Source organism: Coturnix japonica, unplaced genomic scaffold (assembly GCF_054131305.1).
Source record: "Coturnix japonica strain WE unplaced genomic scaffold, WE-NBRP24 Scf094, whole genome shotgun sequence".
NCBI classification, from domain to species: Eukaryota; Metazoa; Chordata; class Aves; order Galliformes; family Phasianidae; genus Coturnix; species Coturnix japonica.
The window spans coordinates 55243-79348 of NW_028188997.1; the positions used below are offsets into that span (position 1 = coordinate 55243).

The 24106-nt window shown below is 51.2% G+C and overlaps 1 protein-coding gene across 1 annotated transcript in view; it reads left to right on the plus strand.

Annotated features, from left to right (window-relative positions):
• The window catches only part of LOC107307900 (myosin-binding protein C, fast-type), a 162738-nt gene that overhangs the window by 46841 nt on the left and 91791 nt on the right, over positions 1-24106 (plus strand). The window contains exons 12-16 of the mRNA XM_085534668.1: positions 192-297; positions 4820-4986; positions 11587-11752; positions 13767-13873; positions 17295-17324. Of these exons, the coding sequence (XP_085390794.1) occupies positions 192-297; positions 4820-4986; positions 11587-11752; positions 13767-13873; positions 17295-17324 (576 nt within the window). The remainder of the gene's footprint in view (positions 1-191; positions 298-4819; positions 4987-11586; positions 11753-13766; positions 13874-17294; positions 17325-24106) is intronic.

Sequence of the window (24106 nt, forward strand, 5' to 3'; positions counted from 1 at the left end):
CCACCCCATATCCCCCCATATTACCCCATAAGACCCTATAAGACCCCATAAGACCCCATAAGACCCCATAAGACCCCATAAGACCCTATAAGACCCCATAAGACCCCATAAGACCCTATAAGACCCTATAAGACCCCATAAGACCCCATAAGACCCCATAAGACCCTATAAGCCCCCATATCCCCCCATAGAGCCCCCCGTGACGGTGGTCCGCGGGCTGGAGGACCAGCAGGTGGTGGTCGGTGACCGCGTGGTGTTGGAGGCTGAAGTGTCCGAGGAGGGGGCTCAGGTCATGTGGTACGGCTGCCCTATAGACCCCATAGAGACCCCATAACCCGTATCCACCCCATAGAGACCCCATAAAGACCCCATAACTCATACAGACCCCATATAGACCCCATAACCCCATAACCCATAGATACCCCATATAGACCCCATATAGACCCCATATAGACCCCATAACCCATAAAGACCCCATAGCGACCCCATAACCCATACAGACCCCGTATAGACCCCGTAACCCATAGATACCCCATATAGACCCCATATAGAACCCATAACCTATATAGACCCCATATAGACCCCATAACCCATATAGACCCCGTATAGACCCCATAACCCATAGATACCCCATATAGACCCCATATAGACCCCATAACCCATATAGACCCCATATAGACCCCATATAGACCCCATAACCCATACAGACCCCATAGAGACCCCATAACCCATATAAACCCCATAGAGACCCCATAACCCATACAGACCCCATATAGACCCCATAACCCATAGAGACCCCATAGAGACCCCATAACCCATACAGACCCCATAACCCATATAAACCCCATATAGACCCCAAAACCCATAGAGACCCCATAGAGACCCCATAACCCATACAGACCCCATAGAGACCCCATAACCCATATAGACCCCATATAGACCCCATAACCCATATAGACCCCATAGAGACCCCATAACCCATATAAACCCCATATAGACCCCATAACCCATAGAGACCCCATAGAGACCCCATAACCCATAGATACCCCATAGAGACCCCATAACCCATACAGACCCCATAGAGACCCCATAAAGACCCCATAACTCATACAGACCCCATAGAGACCCCATAACCCATACAGACCCCATAGAGACCCCATAGAGATCCCATAACCCATACAGACCCCGTATAGACCCCATAAAGACCCCATAACCCATACAGACCCCGTATAGACCCCATAACCCATAGATACCCCATATAGACCCCATATAGACCCCATATAGACCCCATAACCCATATAGACCCCATATAGACCCCATATAGACCCCATATAGACCCCATAACCCATATAAACCCCATATAGACCCCATAACCCATAGAGACCCCATAGAGACCCCATATAGACCCCATAACCCATATAGACCCCATATAACCCATATAACCCCATATAACCCCATATAACCCCATATAACCCCATATAACCCCATATAACCCCATATAACCCCATATATCCCATATACCCCCATATAACCCCATATAACCCCATATAACCCCATATACCCCCATATACCCCCATATAACCCCATATAACCCCATATAACCCCATATACCCCCATATAACCCCATATAACCCCGTATAACCCCATATAACCCCATATAACCCCGTATAACCCCATATAACCCCATATAACCCTATTATGACCCCATATCCCCCCATATCCCCCCATATAACCCCATATAACCCCATATAACCCCATATACCCCCATATAACCCCATATAACCCCATATAACCCCATATACCCCATATAACCCTATATAACCCCATATCCCCCCATATCCCCCCATATAACCCCATATAACCCCATATTACCCTATTATGACCCTATAACCCCATATAACCCCATATAACCCCATATAACCCCATACAACCCCATATAACCCCATATAACCCATATAACCCCATATAACCCCATATAACCCCATATAACCCCATATAACCCTATATAACCCTATTACGACCCTATATACCCCTATATACCCCTATATAACCCTATATAACCCTATATAACCCCATAGGATGAAGGACGGGGTGGAGCTGACACCATATAACCCATATAACCCCATATAACCCTATTATGACCCCATATAACCCCATATAACCCCATATAACCCTATAATAACCCTATATCCCCCTATAGGATGAAGGACGGGGTGGAGCTGACCCCATATAACCCCATATAACCCCATATAACCCCATATAACCCCATATAACCCTATTATGACCCTATAAGACCCCATTACGACCCTATATAACCCCATATAACCCTATTATGACCCTATATAACCCCATATAACCCTATTATAACCCCATATAACCCCATATACCCCCATATACCCCCATATATCCCATATAACCCCATATAACCCCATATAACCCCATATAACCCCATATAACCCCATATAACCCCATATAACCCTATATAACCCCATATAACCCCATATAACCCCATATAACCCCATATACCCCCATATAACCCCATATAACCCCATATAACCCTATTATGACCCTATATAACCCATATAACCCCATATAACCCCATATACCCCCATATAACTCCATATAACCCCATATAACCCCATATAACCCCATATAACCCCATATAACTCCATATAACCCCATATAACCCCATATAACCCCATATAACCCCATATAACCCCATATATCCCCATATAACCCCATATAACCCCATATCCCCCCATATAACCCCATATAACCCCATATAACCCCATATAACCCCATATAACCCCATATAACCCCATATAACCCCATATAACCCTATATAACCCTATATAACCCCATATAACCCCATATACCCCATATAACCCCATATCCCCCCATATACCCCCATATAACCCCATATAACCCCATATAACCCCATATAACCCCATATAACCCCATAAGGACCCTATATAACCCCATATAACCCTATTACGACCCCATACAACCCCATAGGATGAAGGACGGGGTGGAGCTGACCCCATAACCCCATATAACCCTATAATAACCCTATATAACCCCTATAGGATGAAGGACGGGGTGGAGCTGACCCCATATAACCCTATTACGACCCTATAAAACCCCATATAACCCCATACAATCCTATTAAATCCCATAGACCCCCATAGGATGAAGGACGGGGTGGAGCTGACCCCATATAACCCATATAACCCCATATAACCCATATAACCCCATATAACCCTATTACGACCCCATATAACCCCATATAACCCTATTATGTCCCTATATAACCCCATATAACCCTATTATGACCCTATATACCCCTATATAACCCCATATACCCCCATATAACCCCATATAACCCTATTATGACCCTATATACCCCCCATATAACCCCATATACCCCCATATAACCCCATATACCCTCATATAACCCTATATAACCCTATATAACCCTATAGGATGAAGGACGGGGTGGAGCTGACCCCATATAACCCCATATAACCCCATATCCCCCCATATCCCCCCATATAACCCCATATAACCCCATATAACCCCATATACCCCATATAACCCCATATAACCCCATATCCCCCCATATCCCCCCATATCCCCCCATATCCCCCCATATAACCCCATATAACCCCATATAACCCCATATAACCCCATATAACCCCATATATCCCATATAACCCCATATAACCCCATATAACCCCATATAACCCCATATAACCCCATATAACCCCATATAACCCCATATATCCCATATACCCCCATATAACCCCATATAACCCCATATAACCCCATTGAACCCCATATAACCCTATATAACCCTATATAACCCCATATAACCCTATAGGATGAAGGACGGGGTGGAGCTGACCCCATATAACCCCATATAACCCCATATAACCCTATTACAACCCCATATAACCCTATTACCACCCTATATAACCCCATATAACCCCATATAACCCTATAATAACCCTATATACCCCATAGGATGAAGGACGGGGTGGAGCTGACCCCATATAACCCCATATACCCCCATATAACCCCATATAACCCCATATACCCCCATATAACCCCATATAACCCCATATAACCCCATATAACCCTATATAACCCTATATCCCCTATAGGATGAAGGACGGGGTGGAGCTGACCCCTATATAACCCCATATAACCCCATATCCCCCCATATAACCCCATAACCCTATAAAGACCCTATATATAACCCTATATAACCCCATATAACCCCATATAACCCTATTATGACCCTATATACCCCTATATACCCTCATATAACCCCATAGGATGAAGGACGGGGTGGAGCTGACCCTAAAGACCCCATAGACACCCCATAGACACCCCACAACCCCATATAACCCCATATAACCCCATATCCCCCCATATCCCCCCATATCCCCCCATATAACCCCATATAACCCCATATAACCCATATAACCCCATATAACCCGATATATAACCCCATATAACCCCATAGGATGAAGGACGGGGTGGAGCTGACCCCATATAACCCCATATAACCCCATATAACCCCATATAACCCCATATAACCCCATATAACCCCATATAACCCCGTATAACCCCATATACCCCCATATAACCCCATATAACCCCATATACCCCCATATAACCCTATATAACCCTATATCCCCCATAGGATGAAGGACGGGGTGGAGCTGACCCCATATAACCCCATATACCCCCATATAACCCTATTACGACCCTATATACCCCTATATAACCCCATATATCCCTATATCCCCCATAGGATGAAGGACGGGGTGGAGCTGACCCGTGACGACACGTTCAAGTATCGCTTTAAGAAGGACGGCAGGAAACATTTCCTCATCATTAACGAGGCCACCATGGACGACAGCGGCCATTACCGCATCATGACCAATGGGGGGCAGAGCGACGCCGAACTAAGTGTCGAGGGTGGGTCTTATAGGGTTTTTATGGGGTCTCTATGGGGTTATGGGAAGATATGGGGGGATATGGGGTCTCTATGGGGTCTCTATGGGGTTATGGGGGGATATGGGGTCTCTATGGGGTCTCTATGGGGTCCCTATGGGGTTATGGGGGGATATGGGGTCTCTATGGGGTCTCTATGGGGTCTCTATGGGGTTATGGGGGGATATGGGGTCTCTATGGGGTTATGGGGGGATATGGGGTGTCTATGGGGTCTCTATGGGGTTATGGGGGGATATGGACTCCCTATGGGGTCCCTATGGGGTCCCTATGGGGTTATGGGGGGATATGGGGTCTCTATGGGGTTAAGGGGTCTCTATGGGGTCTCTATAGGATCCCTATGGGGTCTCTATGGGGTCTCTATGGGGTCTCTATGGGGTTATGGGGGGATATGGACTCCCTATGGGGTCTCTATGGGGTCCCTATGGGGACGACAGCAGCCAGTACCGCATTATGACCAATGGGGGGCAGAGCGACGCCGAACTAAGTGTCGAGGGTGGGTTATGGGGTTTTTATGGGGTTATGGGGAGATATGGGGGATATGGGGTCCCTATTGGGTTATAGGGTGTCTATGGGGTCCCTATGGGTCTCTATGGGGTTATGGGGTCTCTATGGGGTCTGTATGGGGTTATGGGGGGATATGGGGTCTCTATGGGGTTATGGGGGGATATGGGGTCTCTATGGGGTCTCTATGGGGTTATGGGGGGATATGGGGTCTCTATGGGGTCTCTATGGGGTTATAGGGTCTCTATGGGGTCTCTATGGGGTTATGGGGGGATATGGGGTCCCTATGGGGTCTCTATGGGGTTATGGGGTCCCTATGGGGTCTCTACGGGGTCTCTATGGGGTCTCTATGTGGTTATGGGGTGTCTATGGGGTCCCTATGGGGAGGACAGCGGCCATTACCGCATCATGACCAATGGGGGGCAGAGTGATGCCGAACTAAGTGTGGAAGGTCTCTATGGGGTGTCTATGGGGTTATGGGGGGATATGGGGTCTCTATGGGGTCTCTATGGGGTTATGGGGGGATATGGGGTCCCTATGGGTCCCTATGGGGTCCCTATGGGGAGGACAGCGGCCATTACCGCATCATGACCAATGGGGGGCAGAGTGATGCCGAACTAAGTGTGGAAGGTCTCTATGGGGTCTCTATGGGGTTATGGGGGGATATGGGGTCTCTATGGGGTCTTTATGGGGTCTATGTGGGGTCTATTTGAGACTATGGGGTCCCTATGGGTCCCTATGGGGAGCTGGAGGACAGCGGCCAGTACCGCATCATGACCAACGGGGGGCAGAGCGACGCGGAATTAAGTGTCGAGGGTGGGTTTCTTATAGGGTTTTTATAGGGTCTATAGGGTCTTTATAGGGTTATGGGGTTTATATGGGGTCTATGTGGGGTTATATGGTTCCTATGGGGAGCTGGAGGACAGCGGCCACTACCGCATTATGACCAATGGGGGGCAGAGTGATGCGGAACTAAGTGTGGAAGGTCTCTATGGGGTCTCTATGGGGTTATGGGGTCTCTATGGGGTTATGGGGGGATATGGGGTCTCTATGGGGTCTCTATGGGGTTATGGGGGGATAGGGGTCTCTATGGGGTCTCTATGGGGTGTCTATGGGGTTATGGGGGGATATGGGGTGTCTATGGGGTCCCTATGGGGAGGACAGCGGCCAGTACCGCATCATGACCAATGGGGGGCAGAGCGATGCGGAACTAAGTGTGGAAGGTGGGTCTTATAGGGTTTTTATGGGGTCTCTATGGGGTTATGAGGGGATATGGGGTCTCTATGGGGTCTCTATGGGGTTATGGGGTCTCTATGGGGTCTCTATGGGGTCTCTATGGGGTCTCTATGGGGTCTGTATGGGGTTATGGGGGGATATGGGGTCTCTATGGGGTCTCTATGGGGTTATGGGGGGATATGGGGTGTCTATGGGGTCTCTATGGGGTTATGGGGGGATATGGGGTCCCTATGGGGTCCCTATGGGGTCTCTATGGGGTTATGGGGGGATATGGGGTCTCTATGGGGTCTCTATGGGGTTATAGGGTCTCTATGGGGTCTCTATGGGATCTCTATGGAGTAATAGGGTCCCTATGGGGTCCCTATGGGGTCCCTTTGGGGTCTTTGTTGGGTCCTTATGGGGTTATGAAGTCTCTATGGTGTCTGTGTTGGGTCTATGAGGGGTTATGGGGTCCCTATGGGGTCTCTATGGGGTCTCTATGGGGTTATGGGGGGATATGGGGTCTCTATGGGGTCTCTATGGGGTCTCTATGGGGTCTCTATGGGGTCTATGTGGGGGTATGGGGTGTCTATGGGGTCTCTATGGGGTGCCTATGGGGTTATGGGGGGATATGGGGTCTCTATGGGGTTATGGGGTCCCTATGGGGTCTCTATGGGGTCTCTATGGGGTCCCTATGGGGTTACAGGGTCCCTATGAGGTCTTTGTTGGGCTATGTGGTTCTTGTTGGGTTATGGGGTCCCTATGGGTCTTCATTGGGTCTTTGTTGAGCTATGGGGTCTCTATGGGGTCTTAGTTGAGTTATAGGGTCCTTATGGGGTCCTTATGGGGTCATTACAGGGTTATAGGTTCCCTATGGGGTCTCTATGCAGTCCTTATGGGGTCTTTGTTGGGTCTATGTGGGGTTATAGGGTCCCTATGGGGTCTTTGTTGGCTCAGTGCGGGGTTATGAAGTCTATGGGGTCCCTATGGGGTCTTTCTGGGGTTATGGGGTCTCTTGGTCCTCCTATGGGTTCTATGGGGTCTCCTATGGGTTCTATGGGGTCTCCTGGACCTCCTATGGCTTCTATGGGGTCTCCTATGGGGTTCTATGGGGTCTCCTGGACCTCCTATGGGTCCTATGGGGCCTCCTATGGGTTCTATGGGCTCTCCTGGACCTTCTATGGGTCCTATGGGTTCTATGGGTCCTCCTATAGGTCCTATGGGGCCTCCTGCTTCTCCTATGGGTTCTATGGGGTCTCCTGGTCCTTCTATGGGTTCTATGGGTTCTCCTATGTGTTATATGGGATCTCCTGGACCTCCTATGGGTTCTATGGGGTTTCCTGGACCTTCTATGGGTTCTATGGGGTCTCCTGGTCCTCCTATGTCTTCTATGGTCTCTCCTATGGGCTCTATGGGGTCTCTTGGACCTCCTATGGGTCCTATGGGGCCTCCTATGGATTCTATGGGGTCTCCTGGTTCTCCTATGGGTCCTATGGGGTCTCCTATGGGCTCTATGGGGTCTCCTGGTCCTTCTATGGGTTCTATGGGCTCTCTTGGACCTCCTATGTACTCTGTGGGATCTCCTGGACCTCCTATGGGTCCTATGGGGTCTTCTATGGGTTCTATGGGCTCTCCTGGTTCTCCTATGGGTTCTATGGGCTCTCCTGGACCTCCTATGTATTCTATGGGGTTTCCTGGACCTCCTATGGGTTCTATGGGGTCTCCTGGTTCTCCTATGGGTCCTATGGGGTCTCCTATGGGTTCTATGGGGTCTCCTGGACCTTCTATGGGTCCTATGGGATTCTATGGGTTCTCCTGGACCTCCTATGGGTCCTATGCGTTCTATGGGCTCTCATGGTCCTCCTATGGGCTCTATGGGGTCTCCTTGATCTCCTATGGGTTCTATGGGGTCTCCTGGACCTCCTATGGGTTCTATGGGGTCTCCTATGGGTTCTATGGGGTCTCCTGGTCCTTCTATGGCTTCTATGGGGTCTCCTATGGGTTCTATGGGGTCTCCTATGGGTTCTATGGGGTCTCCTGGTCCTTCTATGGCTTCTATGGGGTCTCCTATGGGTTCTATGGGGTCTCCTGGATCTTCTATGGGTTCTATGGGGTCTCCTGGACCTCCTATGGGTTCTATGGTCTCTTCTATGGGTTCTATGGGGTCTCCTGGTCCTTCTATGGCTTCTATGGGGTCTCCTATGGGTTCTATGGGGTCTCTTATGGGTTCTATGGGATCTCCTGGACCTTCTATGGGTTCTATGGGGTCTCCTGGACCTCCTATGGCTTCTATGGTCTCTCCTATGGATTCTATTGGGTCTCCTAGTCCTCCTATGGCTTCTATGGGGTCTCCTATGGTTTCTATGGGGTCTCCTGGACCTCCTATGGGTTCTATGGGGTTCTATGGACTCTCCTGGTCCTTCTGTGGGGTCTCCTGGACCTCCTATGGGTTCTATGGGGCCTCCTATGGGTTCTATGGGGTCTCTTAGTCCTCCTATGGGTCCTATGGGCTCTCCTATGGGTTCTATGGGGCCTCCTATGTGTTCTATGGGCTCTCCTGGACCTCCTATGGGTTCTATGGGCTCTCTTGGACTTCCTATGTATTCTATGGGATCTCCTGGACCTCCTATGTGTCCTATGGGGCCTCCTATGGGTTCTATGGGGTCTCCTGGACCTCCTATGGGTTCTATGGTCTCTTCTATGGGTTCTATGGGGTCTCCTGGTCCTTCTATGGCTTCTATGGGGTTTCCTATGGGTTCTATGGGGTCTCCTGGTCCTTCTATGTCTTCTATGGGGTCTCCTATGGGTTCTATGGGGCCTCCTGCTTCTCCAATGGGTTCTATGGGGTCTCCTGGACCTTCTATGGGTTCTATGGTGTTCTAAGGACTCCCCTATGGCTTCTATGGGGTCTCTTGGACCTCCTATGGGTTCTATGGGGTCTCCTGGACCTCCTATGGGTCCTATGGGGTCTCTTGGTCCTCCTATGGGTTCTATGGGGTCTCCTATGGGTTCTATGGGGTCTCCTGGACCTTTTATGGGTCCTATGGGGCCTCCTATGAGTCCTATGGGTCCTATGAGGCCACCTATGTGTTCTATGGGGTCTCCTGGACCTCCTATGGGTCCTATGGGGCCTCCTATGAGTCCTATGGGTTCTATGGGGCCTCCTATGGGTTCTATGGGGTCTCTTGGACCTCCTATGGGTTCTATGGGGTCTCCTGGACCTCCTATGAGTTCTATGGTCTTTCCTATGGGTTCTATGGGATCTCCTGGACCTTCTATGGGTTCTATGGGGTTTCCTATGGGTTCTATGGGGTCTCCTATGTGTCCCTCTAGAGAAGCAGCTGGAGGTGCTGCAGGACATGGCGGACCTGACGGTGAAGGCGTCGGACCAGGCCGTGTTTAAATGCTATGGGTCCTATGGGGCCTCCTATGGGTCCTATGGGTCCTATGGGGTCTCCTATGGGTTCTATGGGGTCTCCTATGGGTTCTATGGGGTCTCCTGGACCTCCTATGGGTCCTATGGGGCCTCCTATGGGTTCTATGGGCTCTCCTGGACCTTCTATGGGTCCTGTGGGTTCTATGGGGCCTCCTATAGGTCCTATGGGGCCTCCTGCTTCTCCTATGGGTTCTATGGGGTCTCCTGGACCTCCTATGGGTTCTATGGGGTCTCCTCATCCTTCTATGGGTTCTATGGGGTCTCCAATGGGTTCTATGGGATCTCCTGGACCTTCTATGGGTTCTATGGGGTCTCCTGGACTTCCTATGGATTCTATGGGCTCTCTTGGTCCTTCTATGGCTTCTATGGGGTCTCCTATGGTTTCTATGGGGTCTCCTATGGCTTCTATGGGGTATCCTATGGGTTCTATGGGGTCTCCTCGTTCTCCTATGGGTCCTATGGGGCCTCCTATGGGTTCTATGGGGTCTCCTGGACCTCCTATGGGTTCTATGGTCTCTTCTATGGGTTCTATGGGGTCTCCTGGACCTCCTATGGGTTCTATGGTCTCTTCTATAGGTTCTATGGGGTCTCCTGGTCCTTCTATGGCTTCTATGGGCTCTCCTATGGGTCCTATGGGGCCTCCTATGGGTTCTGTGGGCTCTCCTGGACCTCCTATGGGTCCTATGGGGTCTCTTGGACCTCCTATGGGTTCTATGGGGTCTCCAATGGGTTCTATGGGGTCTCCTGGACCTTCTATGGGTCCTATGGGGTCTCCTGGACTTCCTATGGGTTCTTTGGGCTCTCCTGGACCTCCTATGGGTTCTATGGGCTCTCTTGGACTTCCTATGTATTCTATGGGATCTCCTGGACCTCCTATGGGTTCTATGGGGTCTCCTGGACCTCCTATGGGTTCTATGGAATCTCCTGGTCCTCCTATGGGTTCTATGGGCTCTCTTGGACCTCCTATGTATTCTATGGGGTCTCCTGGAACTCCTATGGGTTCTATGGGGTCTCCAATGGGTCCTATGGGTCCTATGGGGCCTCCTATGGGTTCTATGGGATCTTCTGGACCTCCTATGGGTTCTATGGGGTCTCCTGGACCTCCTATGGCTTCTATGGGGACTCCTATGGTTTCTATGGGGCCTCCTATGGGTTCTATGGGCTCTCCTGGACCTCCTATGGGTCCTATGGGGTCTCCTATGGGTTCTATGGGATCTCCTGGAACTCCTATGGGTTCTATGTGCTCTCCTATGGGTTCTACAGGCTCTCCTATGGGTCCTATGGGGCCTCCTATGGGTTCTATGGGGTCTCCTGGACCTCTTATGGGTTCTATGGTCTCTCCTATGGGTTCTATAGAGTCTCCTATGGGTTCTATGTGGTCTCTTATGGGTCGTACCCCATTGTCCCTATAGAGAAGCAGCTGGAGGTGCTGCAGGACATGGCGGACCTGACGGTGAAGGCGTCGGACCAGGCCGTGTTTAAATGTGAGGTGTCGGATGAGAAAGTGACGGGAAAATGGTACAGGAACGGGGTGGAGGTGAAACCCAGCAAGAGGATCCACATCACTCACAATGGGAGGTGGGTACGGGGATATGGGGGTATGGGGGTAATGGGGGCTATGGGGGTAATGGGGGTAATGGGGGTAATGGGGCCAATGGGGGTAATGGGGGTAATGGGGTCAATGGGGTCAATGGGGATCAATGGGAGTCAATGGGGATCAATGGGGATCAATGGGAGTCAATGGGAGTCAATGGGGGTCAATGGGGAACAATGGGGGCCAATGGGGATCAAGGGGGATCAATGGGGGTCAATGGGAGTCAATGGGATCAATGGGGGTCAATGGGAGTCAATGGGATCAATGGGGATCAATGGGAGTCAATGGGGTCAATAGGGATCAGTGGGGGTCAATGAGGTGAATGGGGATCAATGGGAATCAATGGGAGTCAATGGGAGTCAATGGGGTCAATGGGAGTCAATGGGGATCAATGGGAGTCAATGGGAGTCAATGGGGTCAATAGGGATCAGTGGGGGTCAATGAGGTGAATGGGGATCAATGGGAATCAATGGGGTCAATAGGGATCAATGGGGTCAATGGGGATCAATGGGGGTCAATGGGAGTCAATGGGGTCAATGGGAGTCAATGGGAGTCAATGGGGTCAATGGGGGTCAATGGGAGTCAATGGGAGTCAATGGGGGTCAATGGGGGTCAATGAGGTGAAGGGGGATCAATGGGAGTCAATGGGAGTCAATGGGGTCAATAGGGATCAATGGGGATCAATGGGAGTCAATGGGAGTCAATGGGGTCAATGGGAGTCAATGGGGATCAATGGGGATCAATGGGAGTCAATGGGGTCAATGGGGTCAATGGAGTCAATGGGAGTCAATGGGGTCAATGGGGTCAATGGGAGTCAATGGGGGTCAATGGGAGTCAATGGGAGTCAATGGGGTCAATGGGGATCAATGGGAGTCAATGGGGGTCAATGGGAGTCAATGGGAGTCAATGGGGTCAATGGGGGTCAATGGGAGTCAATGGGAGTCAATGGGGTCAATGGGGTCAATGGGAGTCAATGGGAGTCAATGGGGTCAATGGGGTCAATGGGGTCAATGGGAGTCAATGGGAGTCAATGGGAGTCAATGGGGATCAATGGAAGTCAATGGAGATCAATGGGAGTCAATGGAGTCAATGGAGATCAATGGGGTCAATGGGGATCAATGGGAGTCAATGGGAGTCAATGGGGTCAATGGGGTCAATGGGGATCAATGGGAGTCAATGGGGTCAATGGGGTCAATGGGGATCAATGGGAGTCAATGGGGTCAATAGGGATCAATGGGGTCAATGGGGTCAATAGGGATCAATGGGGTCAATGGGGTGGAGGTGAAACCCAGCAAGAGGATCCACATCACACACAATGGGAGGTGGGTACGGGGGCTATGGGGGCTATGGGGGCTATGGGGTGATGGACAGTCATTGGATCAATGGGGGCTATGGGGTCAGTGGGGGTAATGGGGTCAATGGGGGCAATGGGGGCTATGGGGGCTATGGGGGCAATGGGGGCTATGGGGGCAATGGGGGCTATGGGGGTAATGGGGCCAATGGGGGCTATGGGGGCTATGAGGGCAATGGGGGTATGGGGTCTATGGGGTCAGTTATGGGGCTATGGGGTCAGTTATGGGGCTGTAGGGTCAGTTATAGGGCTATGGGGTCAGTTATGGGGCTATGGGGTCGATTATGGAGCTATGGGGTCAGTTATGGGTCTGTGGAGTCAGTTATGTGGCTATGGGGTCAGTTATGGTGCTATGGGGTCACTTATGGTGCTATGGGGTCAGTTATGGGTCTATGGGGTCACTTATGGGTCTATGGGGTCACTTATGGGTCTATGGGGTTAGTTATGGGGCTATGGGGTCAGTTATGGGGCTATGGGGTCAGTTATGGGGCTATGGGGTCAGTTATGGGGTTATAGGGTTGGTTATGGTGCTTTGGGGTCACTTATGGGTCTATGGGTTCAGTTATGGGTCTATGGGGTCACTTATGGGTCTATGGGGTCACTTATGGGGTGTGTATGTGTTTATGGGGTCGGGTTTGTGCCCCCAGGTTCCACAAGCTGGTGATCGACGACGTGAAGCCCGAGGACGAGGGAGATTACACCTTTATACCGGATGGATACGCGCTGTCATTGAGCGCTAAGCTCAACTTCCTCGGTAATATATAGGGTTATATAGGGTTATATAGGATCATATAGGGTCATATAGGGGATATATGGGGTTATAGGGTCATTATATGGGGTTATATGGGGTTATATGGGGGAGATTACACCTTTATACCGGATGGATACGCGCTGTCATTGAGCGCCAAGCTCAACTTCCTGGGTAATGTATAGCGGATATAGGGTTATATAGGGGGTATATGGGGTTATATGGGGTTATATGGGGTTATATGGGGTTATATGGGGTTATATGGGGTTATATGGGGTTATATGGGGTCATTATATGGGGTTATATGGGGTTATAGGGTCATTATATGGGGTTATATGGGTTTATAGGGTCATTATATGGGGTTATATGGGGTTATAGGGTCATTATATGAGGTTATATGGGGTTATAGGGTCATTATATGGGGTTATATGGGGTTATATGGGGTTATATGGGGTTATATGGGGGAGATTACACCTTTATACCTGATGGATACGCACTGTCACTGAGCGCCAAGCTCAACTTCCAGGGTATGGGATATATGGGGTTATATGGGGTTATATGGGGTTATATGGGGTTATATGGGGTTATATGGGGTTATATGGGGGTATATGGGGTTATATGGGGTTATATGGGGTTATATGGGGTTATATAGGGGGTATATGGGGTTATATGGGGTTATATGGGGTTATATGGGGTTATATGGGGGTATATGGGGTTATATGGGGTTATATGGGGTTATATGGGGTTATATAGGGGGTATATGGGGTTATATGGGGTTATATGGGGTTATATGGGGTTATATGGGGGTATATGGGGTTATATGGGGTTATATGGGGGGATATGGGGTTATATGGGGTTATATGGGGTTATATGGGGTTATATGGGGTTATATGGGGTTATATGGGATATATGGGGTTATATGGCGTTATATGGGGTTATATGAGTTATATGGGGTTATATGGGGTTATATGGGGTTATATGGGGTTATATGGGGTTATATGGGGTTATATGGGGTTATATGGGGTTATATAGGGGTATATGGGGTTATATGGGGTTATATGGGGGGATATGGGGTTATATGGGGTTATATGGGGGTATATGGGGTTATATGGGGGTATATGGGGTTATATGGGGTTATATGGGGTTATATGGGGGGATATGGGCATATATGGGGTCATATAGGGGGGATGTGGGGTTATATAAGTGTATATGGGGTCCTATGGGGGGATATGGGGTTATATAGGGTTATATGGGGTTATATGGGGTTATATGGGGATATATGGGATATATGGGGTTATATGGGGTATATGGGATATATGGGGTTATATGGGGTTATATGGGGGGATATGGGGTTATATGGGGTTATATGGGGTTATATGGAGTTGTATGGGGTTATATGGGGTTATATGGGATATATGGGGTTATATGGGGGTATATGGGGTTATATGGGGTTATATGGGGTTATATAGGATCATATAGGGTCATATAGGGGATATATGGGGTTATATGGGGTTATATGGGGTTATATGGGGTTATATGGGGTTATATATGGGATATATGGTGTTATATGGGGTTATATGGGGTTATATGGGTTATATGGGGTTATATGGGGTTATATGGGGGTATATGGGGTGGATACGGGGTTATATGGGGTCATATAGGCGCTAAAGGGTCATTATATGGGGGAATATGGGGTTATATGGGGGGATAAGGGGGGGATATATGTTTCTATGGGGGGATATGGGGTTATATGGGATTATATGGGGTGGGTATGGGGTTATATGGGGTGGATATAGGGTTATATGGGGTTACATGGGGGGATATGGGCATATATGGGGTCATATAGGGGGGATGTGGGGTTATATAAGTGGATATGGGGTCCTATGGGGGGGATATGGGGTTATATGGGGTTATATGGCGTTTTATATGGGGGGATATGGGGTTATATGGGGATATATGGGGTTATATGGGATATATGGGGTATATGGGGTTATATGGGGTTATATGGGGTTATATGGGGTATATGGGGTTATATGGGGTTATATAGGGTTATATGGGGTTATATGGTGTTATATGGTGTTATATGGGGTTATATGGGGTTATATGGGGTTATATGGGGTTATATGGGGATATATGGGGTTATATGGGGTTATATGGGGGAGATTACACCTTTATACCGGATGGATACGCGCTGTCACTGAGCGCTAAGCTCAACTTCCTGGGTAACATATAGGTTATATAGGGTTATATATGGGATATATGGGGATATATGGGGTTATATGGGGTTATATGGGGTTATATGGGGTTATATGGGGTTATATTGGGTTATATGGGGTTTTATGGGGTTATATGGGGTTATATGGGGTTATATTGGGGTATATGGGGTTATATGGGGTTATATAGGGGGTATATGGGGTATATGGGGGGATATATGGGGTTATATGGGGGTATATGGGGTATATGGGGTTATATGGGATTATATGGGGTTATATGGGATTATATGGGGTTATATGGGGGGATATGGGGTTATATGGGGTTATATGGGGTTATATGGGATATATGGTGTTATATGGGGTTATATGGGGTTATATGGGTTATATGGGGTTATATGGGGTGATATTTGGGGTATATGGGGTTATATGGGTTATATGGGGTTATATGGGGTTATATGGGGTTATATGGGATATATGGTGTTATATGGGGTTATATGGGGTTATATGGGTTATATGGGGTTATATGGGGTTATATGGGGGTATATGGGGTGGATACGGGGTTATATGGGGTGGATATAGGGTTATATGGGGTTATATGGGGGGGATATGGAGTCATATGTTGTCATATAGGCGCTATAGGGTCATTATATGGGGGTACATGGGGTTATATGGGGGGATATGGGGGTATATGGGGTTATATGGGGTTATATGGGGTTATATGGGGTTATATGGGGGTACATGGGGTTATATGGGGGGATATGGGGGTATATGGGGTTATATGGGGTTATATGGGGTTATATGGGGTTATATAGGGTTATATGGGGTTATATGGGGGTATATGGGGTTATATGGGGGTATATGGGGTTATATGGGGTTATATGGGGGTATATGGGGGGATATGGTGTTATATGGGGTCATATAGGGGCTATAGGGCCATTATATGGGGGTATATGGGGTTATATGGGGGGATAAAGGGGGGATATAGGGTTCTATGGGGGGATATGGGGTTAATAGGGTCATATAGGGGGGATATGGGGGGATATGTGGGTTATATGGGGTTATATGGGATATATGGGGTTATATGGGATATATGGGGTTATATGGGATATATGGGGTTATATGGGGTCCTATGGGGTCAATGGGGGTTATGGGGTTATGGGTTTATAGGGTCAATGGAGCCGTCCCCATTAACCCTTTCCTTTCCTCTCCTATAGAGATCAAAGTGGAGTACGTCCCCAAACAAGGTGAGGGGGGGGGGTCCCCAATATGGGGGTCCCAATATAGGGTTGCTAATGGGGGGGCCTAATATAGGGGTCCCAATGGGGGTCCCAATATAGGGGTCCCAATATAGGAGTCCCAATATAGGGGTCCCAATATAGGGGTCCCAATGGGGTTTCAATGGCGGGGTCCCTATATAGGAGTGCCAATGGGGGGGTCTCAATATAGGGGTCCCTATATAGGAGTGCCAATATAGGGGTCCCAATATAGGGGTGTCAATATAGGGGTCCCAATATTGGGGTTCCAATGGGGGGGTCCCAATATAGGGGTGTCAATGGGGGGGTCCCAATATATGGGGTCCCAATTTAGGGGTCCCAATATAGGGGTGTCAATGGGGGGGTCCTAATATAGGGGTCCCAATGGGGGGGTCCCAATATGGGGGTCCCAATATAGGGGTGTCAATAGGGGGGTCCCAATATAGGGGTCTCAATATAGGTGTCCCAATATAGGGGTCCCAATATAGGGGTCCCAATATAGGGGTCCCAATATGGGGGTCCTAATATAGGGGTTCCAATATGGGGGTCCCAATATAGGGGTCCCAATATAGGGGTCTCAATGGGGGTCGCTATATAGGGGTCCCAATATAGGGGTCCCAATATGGGTGTCCCAATGGGGGGGTCCCATTATAGGGGTCCCAATATAGGGGTCCCAATATAGGGGTCCCAATGGAGGGGTCCCAATGGGGGTCCCAATATAGGGGTGTCAATGGGGGGGTCCTAATATGGGGGTCCCAATGGGGGGGTCCCAATGGGGGGTCCCAATGGGGGTCCCAATGGGGGGATACCAATAGGGGGTCCCAATATAGGGATTCGGGGTCCCAATGGGGGGGTCCCAATGGGGGGGTCCCAATATAGGGGTCCCAATATAGGGGTCCCAATGGGGTTCTAATGGTGGTCTCCGCCCCCAGAGCCCCCCAAGATCCACCTGGACTGCTCAGGGATCCCAATATAGGGGTCCCAATGGGGGGGTCCCATTATAGGGGTCCCAATGGGGGGGTCCCATTAATGGGGTCTCAATGGGGTTCTAATGGTGGTCTCCCCCCCCAGAGCCCCCCAAGATCCACCTGGACTGATAGGGGGTCCCAATATAGGGGTTCCATTATAGGGGTCCCAATATAGGGGTCCCAATGGGGGTCCCAATATAGGGGTCCCAATATAGGGGTCCCAATATAGGGTTCTCAATGGGGGTCCCAATATAGGGGTCCTGATATAGGGGTTCCAATGGGGGTCCCAATATAGGGGTCCCAATGGGGGTCCCAATGGGGGGGTCCCATTATAGGGGTCCCAATATAGGGGTCCTAATGGGGGTCCCAATGAGGGGGTCCCATTATAGGGATCCCATTATAGGGGTCCCAATTGGGGTCCCAATGGGGGGGTCTCAATATAGGGGTCCCAATGGGGGTCCCAATGGGGGTCTCAATGTATGTCCCCCCCCAGAGCCCCCCAAGATCCACCTGGACTGATAGGGGGTCCCAATGAGGGGGTCCCATTATAGGGGTCCCAATAGGGGTTCTAATGGTGGTCCCCCCCCCCAGAGCCCCCCAAGATCCACCTGGACTGATAGGGGGTCCCAATGAGGGGGTCCCAATACAGGGGTCCCATTACAGGGGTCCCATTACAGGGGTCCCATTATAGGGGTCCCAATGGGGTTGCCTATGGGGGTCCCAATGGGGGGGTCCCAATGGGGGGGTCCCAATGGGGGTCCCAATGTAGGGGTCCCATTATAGGGATCCCAATGGGGGTCCCAATGGGGGTCTCAATGGGGTTCTAATGGTGGTCTCCCCCCCCAGAGCCCCCCAAGATCCACCTGGACTGATAGGGGGTCCCAATACAGGGGTCCCATTACAGGGGTCCCATTATAGGGGTCCCAATGGGGTTGCCTATGGGGGGGTCCCATTATAGGGGTCCCAATGGGGGTCTCAATGTATGTCCCCCCCCAGAGCCCCCCAAGATCCACCTGGACTGATAGGGGATCCCAATATAGGGGTCCCAATGGGGGGGTCCCATTATAGGGGTCCCAATGAGGGTCCCAATGGGGTTGCCTATGGGGGGGTCCCAATATAGGGGTTCCAATGGGGGTCCCAATATAGGGGTTCCAATATTGGGGTGTCAATGGGGGGGTCCCAATATAGGGGTTCCAATGGGGGTCCCAATATAGGGATGTCAATATAGGGATGTCAATATAGGGGTTTGGGGCCCTAATTGGGGGGTCCCAATATAGGGGTCCCAATGGGGGGGGTCCCATTATAGGGGTCCCAATGGGGTTGCCTATGGGGGGGTCCCAATATAGGGGTCCCAATGGGGGTCCCAATATAGGGATGTCAATATAGGGGTTTGGGGTCCCAATATAGGGGTCCCAATGGGGTTCTAATGGTGGTCTCCCCCCCCAGATCCCCCCAAGATCCACCTGGACTGATAGGGGGTCCCAATATAGGGGTCCCAATGGGGTTGCCTATGGGGGGGTCCCATTATAGGGGTTTCAATGGGGTTTCAATTGGGTGGGTCCCATTATAGGGGTTTCAATGGGGGTCCCAATATAGGGGTCCCAATATGGGGTTCTAATGGTGGTCTTCCCCCCCAGAGCCCCCCAAGATCCACCTGGACTGCTTGGGGGTCCCAATGGGGGGGTCCCATTATAGGGGTCCCATTATAGGGGTCCCAATGGGGTTGCCTATGGGGGTCCCAATATAGGGGTCTCAATATAGGGGTCCCAATATGGGGGTCCCAATATAGGGGTCCCAATATAGGGGTCCCAATGGGGGTCCCAATATAGGGGTGTCAATGGGGGGTCCCAATATGGGGGTCCCAATATAGGGGTGTCAATGGGGGATCCCAATATGGGGGTCCCAATATAGGGGTCCCAATGGGGGTCCCAATGGGGGGGTCCCATTATAGGGGTCCCAATATAGGGGTCCCAATGGGGGGGTCCCAATGGGGGTCCCAATGGGGGTCCCAATATAGGGGTCCCAATATAGGGGTCCCAATGGGGTCCCAATATGGGGGTCCCAATATAGGGGTCCCAATGGGGGTCCCAATATGGGGGTCCCAATATAGGGGTCCCAATGGGGGTGTCCCAATATAGGGGTCCCAATATAGGGGTCCCAATATAGGGGTCCCAATGGAGGGGTCCCATATAGGGGTCCCAATATAGGGGTCCCAATGGAGGGGTCCCATTATAGGGGTCTCAATGGGGGTCCCAATATGGGGGTCCCAATGGGGGTCCCAATATAGGGGTCCCAATATAGGGGTCTCAATGGGGGTCCCAATATAGGGGTCCTGATATAGGGGTGTCAATGGGGGGGTCCCAATATAGGGGTCCCAATGGGGTTCTAATGGTGGTCTCCCCCCCCAGAGCCCCCCAAGATCCACCTGGACTGATAGGGGGTCCCAATATAGGGGTCCCAATGGGGGTCTCAATGTATGTCCCCCCCCAGAGGCCCCCAAGATCCACCTGGACTGATAGGGGGTCCCAATATAGGGGTCCCAATGGGGGGGTCCCATTATAGGGGTCCCAATGGGGGTCTCAATGTATGTCCCCCCCCCAGAGCCCCCCAAGATCCACCTGGACTGCTTGGGGTCAATAGGGGGGTCCCAATGGGGGGGTCCCATTATAGGGGTCTCAAAGGGGTTCTAATGGTGGGGTCTCAATATAGGGGTCCCAATGGGGTTGCCTATGGGGGGGTCCCATTATAGGGGTCCCAATGGGGGTCCCAATAGGGGGGTTCTAATGGTGGTCTCCCCCCCCAGAGACCCCCAAGATCCACCTGGACTGATAGGGGGTCCCAATATAGGGGTTCCAATGGGGATCCCAATGGGGGTCCCAATGGGGGGGTCCCATTATAGGGGTCCCAATATAGGGGTCCCAATGGGGGTCCCATTATAGGGGTCCCAATGGGGGTCTCAATGTATGTCTCCCCCCAGAGCCCCCCAGGATCCACCTGGACTGATAGGGGTCCCAATATAGGGGTCCCAATGGGGGTCCCAATGGGGGGGTCCCATTATAGGGGTCCCAATGGGGGGGGGTCCCAATATACGGGTCCCAATGGGGGTCCCAATATGGGGGTCCCAATGGGGGTCCCAATGGGGGTCCCAATGGGGGGGTCCCATTATAGGGGTCCCATATAGGGGTCCCAATATAGGGGTCCCAATGAGGGGGTCCCAATGGGGGTCCCAATGGGGGGGTCCCATTATAGGGGAGTCAATGGGGGGGGGTCCCAATATAGGGATCCCAATGGGGGGGTCCCATTATAGGGGTCCCAATGGGGGGGTCCCAATGGGGGTCCCAATGAGGGGGTGTCAATATAGGGGTCCCAATGGGGGGATACCAATAGGGGGTCCCAATATAGGGGTTTGGGGTCCCAATGGGGTTTCAATGGGGGGGTCCCATTATAGGGGTCCCAATATGGGGGTCCCAATTGGGGTGTCCCAATATAGGGGTCCCATATAGGGGTCCCAATGGGGGTCCCAATATAGGGATGTCAATATAGGGGTTTGGGGTCCCAATATAGGGGTCCCAATATGGGGGTCCCAATGGGGGGGTCCCATTATAGGGGTCCCATATAGGGGTCCCAATGGGGGTCCCAATATAGGGATGTCAATATAGGGGTTTGGGGTCCCAGTGGGGGGGTTCTAATGGGGTTCTAATGGTGGTCTCCCCCCCAGAGCCCCCCAAGATCCACCTGGACTGATAGGGGTCCCAATATAGGGGTCCCAATGGGGTTGCCTATGGGGGTCCCAATGGGGGGGTCCCATTATAGGGGTCCCAATGGGGTTGTCTATGGGGGATTCCCATTATAGGGGTTTCAATGGGGGTCCCAATGGGGGGGTCTCAATATAGGGGTCCCAATATGGGGTTCTAATGGTGGTCTCCCCCCCCAGAGCCCCCCAAGATCCACCTGGACTGATAGGGGGTCCCAATATAGGGGGGTCCCAATATAGAGGTCCCAATGGGGGTCCCAATGGGGGGGTCCCATTATAGGGGTTCCAATGGGGGTCCCAATGGGGGGTCCCAATATGGGGGTCCCAATGGGGGTGTCCCAATATAGGGGTCCCAATGGGGGGGTCCCAATATGGGGGTCCCAATATAGGGGTCCCTATATAGGGGTGTCAATGGGGGGGTCCCAATGAGGGTCCCAATATAGGGGTGCTAATGGGGGTCCCAATATAGGGGTGTCAATATAGGGGTCCCAATGGGGGGGTCTCAATGGGGGGGTCCCAATATAGGGGTCCCATTGGGGTGTCCCAATGGGGGGTCCCAATATAGGGGTCCCAATATAGGGGTCCCAATATAGGGGTCCCAATGGGGTTGCCTATGGGGGGGTCCCATTATAGGGGTCCCAATGGGGTTGTCTATGGGAGGGTCTCAATATAGGGGTCCCAATGGGGGGTCCCAATATGGGGGTCCCAATGGGGGTCCCAATATAGGGGTCCCAATATAGGGGTCTCAATGGGGGTGTCCCAATATAGGGGTCCCATATAGGGGTCCCAATATAGGGGTCCCAATGGGGGGGTCCCAATATGGGGGGTCCCAATGATGGGGTCCCAATATAGGGGTGTCAATGGGGGGGTCCCAATATAGGGGTCCCATATAGGGGTCCATATATAGGGGTCCCAATGGGGGGGTACCAATATAGGGGTCCCATATAGGGGTCCCAATATAGGGGTCCCAATGAGGGGGTCCCATTATAGGGGTGTCAATGGGGGGGTCCCATTATAGGGGTCCCAATGGGGGGGTCCCATTATAGGGGTCCCAATGGGGGTCCCAATGGGGGTCTCAATGGGGGGGTCCCATTATAGGGGTGTCAATGGGGGGGTCCCAATATAGGGGTCCCAATGGGGGGGTCCCATTATAGGGGTCCCAATGGGGGGGTTCTAATGGTGGTCTCCCCCCCCAGAGCCCCCCAAGATCCACCTGGACTGATAGGGGGTCCCAATATAGGGGGGTCCCAATATAGGGGTCCCAATATAGGGGTTCCAATGGGGGTCCCAATATAGGGGTTCCAATATAGGGGTGTCAATGGGGGGGGTCCCATTATAGGGGTTCCAATGGGGGGGTCCCAATGGGGGTCCCAATATAGGGGTCCCAATATAGGGGTCTCAATGGGGGTCCCAATATAGGGGTCCTGATATAGGGGTTCCAATGGGGGTCCCAATATAGGGGTCCCAATGGGGGTCCCAATATGGGGGTCCCAATATAGGGGTGTCAATGGGGGATCCCAATATGGGGGTCCCAATATAGGGGTCCCAATGGGGGGTCTCAATGGGGGTCCCAATGGGGGTCCCAATATAGGGGTCCCAATATAGGGGTCTCAATGGGGGTGTCCCAATATAGGGGTCCCATATAGGGGTCCCAATGGGGGTCCCAATATGGGGGTCCCAATATAGGGGTGTCAATAGGGGTCCCAATATGGGGGTCCCAATATAGGGGTGTCAATAGGGGTCCCAATATGGGGGTCCCAATGGGGGTCCCAATATAGGGGTCCCAATATAGGGGTCCCAATGGGGGTCCCAATATAGGGGTCCCAATGGAGGGGTCCCAATGGGGGTCCCAATATAGGGGTCCCAATATAGGGGTGTCAATGGGGGGGGTCCCAATATAGGGGTCCCAATATAGGGGTGTCAATGGGGGGGGTCCCAATATAGGGGTCCCAATGGGGGGTCCCAATATGGGGGTCCCAATGGGGGGGTCCCAATGGGGGTCCCAATGGGGGGGTCCCATTATAGGGGTGTTAATGGGGGGGTCCCAATAT